Source organism: Pyxicephalus adspersus, chromosome 4 (assembly GCF_032062135.1).
Source record: "Pyxicephalus adspersus chromosome 4, UCB_Pads_2.0, whole genome shotgun sequence".
In the NCBI taxonomy this organism is placed as follows: domain Eukaryota; kingdom Metazoa; phylum Chordata; class Amphibia; order Anura; family Pyxicephalidae; genus Pyxicephalus; species Pyxicephalus adspersus.
The window spans coordinates 92236486-92243305 of NC_092861.1; the positions used below are offsets into that span (position 1 = coordinate 92236486).

General features: G+C 35.3%; 1 protein-coding gene across 7 annotated transcripts in view; it reads left to right on the plus strand.

The window, feature by feature from the left end:
• Nucleotides 1–6820, plus strand: part of SYTL3 (synaptotagmin like 3) — a 31027-nt gene that overhangs the window by 20952 nt on the left and 3255 nt on the right. For all 7 annotated transcript variants that reach the window (XM_072408999.1, XM_072408997.1, XM_072409001.1 and 4 more), the window contains 6 exons: nucleotides 910–979; nucleotides 1165–1292; nucleotides 1398–1532; nucleotides 4695–4873; nucleotides 5468–5570; nucleotides 6082–6252. In XM_072408999.1, the coding sequence (XP_072265100.1) occupies nucleotides 910–979; nucleotides 1165–1292; nucleotides 1398–1532; nucleotides 4695–4873; nucleotides 5468–5570; nucleotides 6082–6252 (786 nt within the window). The remainder of the gene's footprint in view (nucleotides 1–909; nucleotides 980–1164; nucleotides 1293–1397; nucleotides 1533–4694; nucleotides 4874–5467; nucleotides 5571–6081; nucleotides 6253–6820) is intronic.

The following is a 6820-nucleotide window of genomic DNA, read 5'->3' on the forward strand; positions in this document are numbered from 1 at the left end:
GGTATAGTAATGATTAAAGGAGTTACTGTTGGTAAGTATTGTGGGCTGGCTTACCTTCAACAGGAAGGTACCACCAAGCATGTAAAAGAAGCATTAGGCCAATATAAAAGGCTTGGATTTCTAAAAATAAAAGAGCATCTTTCAATTTTATCACATATGTGTGGAGTAATAAAAAGCAAGCAAAGAGGTTCAAAATCTCAAATATGTTGTAAAAGAAAAACAATGTGGGTGGGAGTAGTTGACAATATTGTTTTACTAGAACAGATCCTGTTAGAAAATCTTCCCAATCAAGTTACACAACACGAGGAACAGTAAAGCAGAAGTTCTATTGGATAAAGTTCTGGTGGATTGATGTTCTAATTCTTTCCCACTAATAGTGTTTTGTTTAATTATATAGAGACAAGCAACATGACATACACATTATTTTATTTTATTATTATACTTTTTTGGGTAACAATTATATTAGTATATCTCATAAAAAATATTGGCCCTGGGTTTTTTTTTGCACCCATGTATTTTGTGCACTGACAATAATAATCAAATACACAGTAAAAGTAGTGATATATAGGCATATGAATGCAAGTAAATGATTATAGGCCAGTAGTTGTAACCTAAAGTTACATTGCTTTTGCAATAGTTACATTGCAATACTAGTGGTTCAGTGTACTGTGATCTTGCACATTTATGTTATGTATACTTTACTGTGGGAAGATCCACTAGTGGAGCATTATAGGGCCCTATATGTATGTACAGTTGTATGTACAACATATCATTTACATGGCAGGAGTGGCCTTTTGTAGTGAAAGATTGTTTTGTGAGACTTGACATTTTTGTAAAAGGCCCGCCTTCTGTAAATTTTAGAAGTAGCAGAAAAGTAATAATTTATTTTGATCTATTAATCTTTTGTAGGAGCTTAAATCGAAAGGTTTTCATAAATCAATGGAAAATATCTTCTTATCTCTCACTACACATATGAAAAGTAAGTATGAGTCTACTGCAAGATTACTTTGGTTTAATAAAAAAGCTAGCGTTCATGGTTGCAAAAGGTCGATATGCTGGTTAATATACAGCTACCATTTCATTTTTTTGACAATATCATAAAATAAAAAATATTTCCTATTGTCTTTTAAATAAGAGATAAAAATATATTTTATTTTATATTAGAAATGTCCAAGTCACAGAATGATATGCTGAATGACAGAATGCATCTTTCTATAAACTATGGTGACGGTCCAGATAAAAGAAAAGAAAGGAGGAGTCATTCTGACACTGCTATTAATATTGCTTCTCAGGTACAAATTACTATTGAGTTTATTTCCAACACTGTGAGCCATTATTATTTAGTTTAGGTTGTATTTATTATTTTAATAAAAAAAATATATATATCTTTCTGGCAGCTGGAAAAATCCATCAGTTTACATCATCTAATTCATAAGGCCAAGGAGGAAGTCCAACTGAAAATAACTAAAAGCCAAGAGGCAGAAGAATGTGATGGTGCCAAGCAGAGGGTGTTCTTTGGAAGCATGAAGCAGGTAGGGTATAACACTGTATATTGCTTATATCAGTTCATTACACCACACTATTTACAATATATAAATATATATATATATATATATATATATATATATATATATATATTGTGACACCAATGCAGGATTGGTGGTGAAAGGGAGATATATTTGCCCAAGATTAATGAAGAAGCACTGAGGGTGGGGGATATAATAATGAGCCAGGAGCTCAGTTAGTAGTTCAGCTCTATTTGGAGACACAGACAGGTGGACTGTGTGAGTGGGCTCTGCTTGGAGAGACACAGACAGGGGTCTGTGTGAGGAGCTCTGCTGGAGACACAGACAGGGGTATGTGTGAGGAGTTCTGCTTGGAGACACAGACAGGTGGTCTGTGTGAGTAGCTCTCTGCTTGGGGACACAGACAGGTGGTCTATGTGAGTGAGCTCAAGTTAGTCTGTGTAAGTGAGCTCAAAAGTGAGTAAAAGGTTGCTGGAAGCTTGGTTTTGAGCTGACAGGGAGAAGCCCTCAAGCTGATAGACAGGGATGTCTGATGTAAGTGCCGGACAGGCAAGGTTTTCTTTTGCTGTTTTGTTGTTTTATCTGCAACCTTCAATATACCTGGCTGCAAGCCAGCTTAAGGTTAATACCTTGGTGTGTGATCTGAGTTGGATGAACCAGACAAGTGTCCTTTGACCCCAGCAAATGCGATCCTGAGCATAACCCCTCACAATATATACATTTATATATATATATATATATATATATATATATATAGTGATGCTATGGTTGTCAGGTTTGTAGTTGGTGTATGTGTCACCCAGGTTATTCACATAGAGGTTTGAGGGCCCACTTCCTATGGCCACGTTGTACCAGGTAGACAATACACCTAGTATTAGTTACCACTAATCTGACTGATGCTCAGTGCTATCCTATTCTATCTGCTGTAAGAGCCTGGTGTCTGTTTTGCTATTAACATGTGTTTGTTTGCTGCCTTGCTAAATAAAGCTGCACAGGACACAACTGCTTCTAATGTTCCAGGGTGTCCCTGTTTCATGCGTGGCTTATGGCTGCCAATACCAGTTAAAGCTAAACTTAGTTCACTGGTTCCCCTTTTACTCAAGGGTGCTACCATCTTCTTCCTTCTTTTCTCTTTTGGTTAAATTTTCAGCCATCCTGATTGGCCAGGCCACGATGAAGTAACTTCCACACAGGTGCACAGGAGTTCATTCACTCCAGGTAACTGCTGGGGGAGTCCAGTTGTGTCAGGTAATCCAGCAACCAATGCTTAGCCGTGCATGTGGATTTTGGCAGATAAGGAGATTGATCAGATATGATATGAATGCTTATTGCAGAAGTAACAACCCTTCCTGCAATAAAGCCCTCTCTGGTTGCAAATTTTTAAAATGGAGCTTTAGTTTCACTTGAAGCAAGTTCACATCTTTCTTTCTATTTCTTCAAGGAACACAAAAGTAATACATTTTATTGTACCAATTCTAATATGAAGTGTGTGGATTAGTTTTTTTGTGCACGTGTTTTTTTCTTTTTACTTAACACTTTTACCTATGTGCTAGTTCTTTTTGGATGAAGGTTTGTACAACAGGTTAGGAATAATACTCCCCAATATAACTGGGGAAAGATATTCGGATGATTTAAGGAGAAACAGATGGGCTCATTAACACTGCTTTAGATAATGGGCCTGATTTTTTAAAGCTCTCCAAGGCTGGAGAGAAAACACTTTTATCAGTAAAGCTGGGTGATCCAGCAAACCTGGAATGGATCTGGCACAGGATTTAAAATTTTCGCTAACAAATAACAAATGGCTTTAAAGAAATCCATTTCAGGTTTACTGGATCACTCAGCTTCACTGATGAAAGTGTATCCTCTCTAGCCTTGGAGAGCTTTAATAAATCAGACCCGATATGGCAGAGTGCACAAATATGCTAGGACAACAATGGACTTCTGGGAAGATAATCCAGTATTTATTACACTTATGAAAAGATTAAAACAGAGTTTATTGCTACATATACAATAATCAGTGTTTTTTACAGTAATCAGTATTTTCTATTGAAAATGTTTACCTATGTAAAAAAAGTAGATTTTATGATGTATCACAACAATGCAACTAAAACGCACATTACATCCTATAATGTTATCACAGAATTCTGTTGGTAAATTTGTATAGTACTGACTGTTAACTGATTTACTATCTCCGCTAGAAGTTTTTTCCAAGCATCATTACTCTTTCAGAAAAATAACTTTAAAGGTTTTTTTTTCAAATTGCCTCTTGATTTTGCAGTTTGTAGTCCTGGTGTTCTTCACCCCAGCTCCATATTTAGAGTACTGCCCTTCTGAAACTTTTTTAAATCCTTGATGTATTTAAAGAATTTAGTTATGCCCTCCATCTTTCCTCCAAACTGTACATGTTAAGTTCCTGCCGAGTCTTCTGACATGTTTTATACTTCAGATCATGTTGCCCATCTGGACTCTAACAGAAGTTTAACTAAAGATCTAAATAGGGCAATATGCACCTTGTATCATGCAGGTAATCTTTCTAGTGATGCACCCAAGAAATCTAATCACCTTCCCCAATGCTAAGCCACACTGTTCACTAATCTTGTGATAATTTGAAATAATACACATAAATAATGTCCATTGCCAGAAGAATAGTTGGAACTGTTCAGCTGCTGTTTCCTCTGCTTTGGCCAATCTTCGGGCAGTGGCAAATTATTTTCCATGTTACAAACACCTTTAAGAATATCAAGCTTATTGAACACCCTTGTCATCAGCAAAAAGTCACACCTTGCTCGTAAACCATGGGTTATATCTCAGATTAAATACACAAAACCTGGTAAGAGGCTTTGATCTCCATAATTGCTTCAGGTAATCGTTTTGGAACAATGGCTCTACAGGAGAGGAGAGAAGACCAGCTTGAGGCACTCCACTGATTTGTTGTAAAATTGTACAATAGTAGTCATGGTTGTTCACTGGTAATCCAACACTGTGTTTCACTAATGACCTTCCCAAATAAGTCAGGGGTCACCTATACCCTAGACAATCACATATAATTATTTTGAGTGTACAGACTCTAAGATTATCTCAATAGATCTTTATGATGTCCAGTATACTACAATAGAAAGCAAAAGGTGATATTTTTATATATTTACTAATACTCCCTTTTATTTTTAGTCTAGCATGAGCAGCATCAGCAGTGCTTACACTGATGGGGGAAGTACTGACAGCGGAAATGTCAGTGGAGAAATTGAGTTTGCACTTACATATACCTTAAAGACTTCAACTCTAGAAATTTCAATCAAAGGATGTAAAAACCTGACTCATGGAGAAGAGAAGAAAAAAAAGTGCAACCCGTAAGACTTGTATTTGTTACAATTATGCTTTAAATCTGAATTCCTGGCAAATACACAAAGGCACTAATTAATTAAATTTATTTGTAGAAATATTTTTATTTGTTTTTTTAGGAATTTAGACAAATTGGGGGATGGTTAGGCCCGTTATCCCATCTATCTTTATTAGTAAAAAACAGTGTTGGGAAATCCATTTTCGAACTGTCTCCAAAATAAAAGGTGAGGGGGAAATTTTTCCAATAGGAACTGCTCTGTTTAGAAGGGGCTACTTTGGGGAAATGTTTTTTCTGGTTTTCTGGTTGTGTTGCTGGGACAGGATTTAAATAAAATATACCTTAGGTATACAAAGAATCCTGCACATTACTAACTGCACATCCAGAACAGATAGTGCAACTGTTTCAAGCTACTTAGCCATCATCAGTGCAGTGTATGAAAACAGTGTCTTCCCATCAGCTGTAGAAAAAAAATTCAGTAAAAATCACGATCAGACAGAAGAAATGCATGGCATTATTGAAGTAACCATTTAATCTGAAGATTCTCCTCTTGTATCTTTTGACTTCAAAGTGTCAAGGTTAACTTTGAGTTTTTATGTTTAAGATATGTGAAGACATACTTGCTTCCAGACAGATCTCCTGCCAGTAAAATGAAGACAAGTGTTAAAAAGAATACAGTGGACCCAATATTCAATGAAAGCTTAAAGGTAACATTGTTAAATGATTTTGTCTATTTAGTCTGTTATAATTAAAGGGGCTGATTTCATATACAAGCCCCTATAGCTGTGCCCCTGGGCAGGCACAGATAGGATATTAATGACAATGTATTATGTAATTTGTCCAAAAAGATTTGTTTGCATGGGTTACACCCATGTATTAAAACAGATCACCGGAAATTACATTTGTGCTATATTTTTGCTGTATTTGCAATTATAAATAAATTATATTATTATTAATAAATTATAAATGAGTTTCATCCGTATAAGCAGAAGCCTGAACTATGCAATGTAAATTCAAGACATTGTAATACCTCAAATCCAAGCCCTTACAAATAATTTTATTCGTAAATTATCTGGGAAACTTGTAGGAATTCAGATAATAGCAGTGCAAACCAATACATAATCAAAGCGGTACAAATAATTTTACATAACAACCCCACTGAATCAATAAAATATGTATGTAACTGTGCTCCTTCGCTTTTGGTTACATTGTTTGTAGTACACCATTGATCGCTCCCAGCTGGAAACAAGGACTCTTCATGTGTCAGTATGGCATTCAGGTACTCTGAAAAGAAAAGTCTTCCTTGGAGAAGTATGCATTCCTTTGGAAATATGGGACTTTGAGGACAACTCCACACAGTCATTTCAGTGGTATCAGCTTAAAGCAAAGGTACAAGCCAATTGTTTAAAATTTGAATATTGATAGTATCCAAATAGAGAATGAATTCACTTTTGTACATGCACTTGTTCCAGGATCAGTTCAACACTGTGCTCTGGACTGCCTACCTGATAATGATATTAGTGAACTAAACCTAATGCAGCCATTTGTAGGTTTCACCATGGGCACATGTTAAAGTGTGATAATGTAAGAACAAAACTGAGACAGATATTATACTATATCAGAAAGTGCTTGAACAAGAAGCTTTATAGAAGGATCAACATGTATTTTTAATAAAAGCTGCAGGTTTAAAAATATTGAAAAAACGTTTTAAAATATATTGAGTTTTGGATTATATGTGATTTTAGTGATTGGGTTTAGATATAAACAGTCTAAAGCTCCCTTTAATGTGTCATTATGGGATAACAGAAATAGAATAATAGAATTCAGAGAAATATTTGCATTACATTCGGATTGAAGGAATCAGATATGTTTCATTTAACAATCCAGATATGTTTTATATTAATTTAACACTGAAAATTAAAAGTTTGTAAAGAAGATGACATAAAATAAAAAAAAA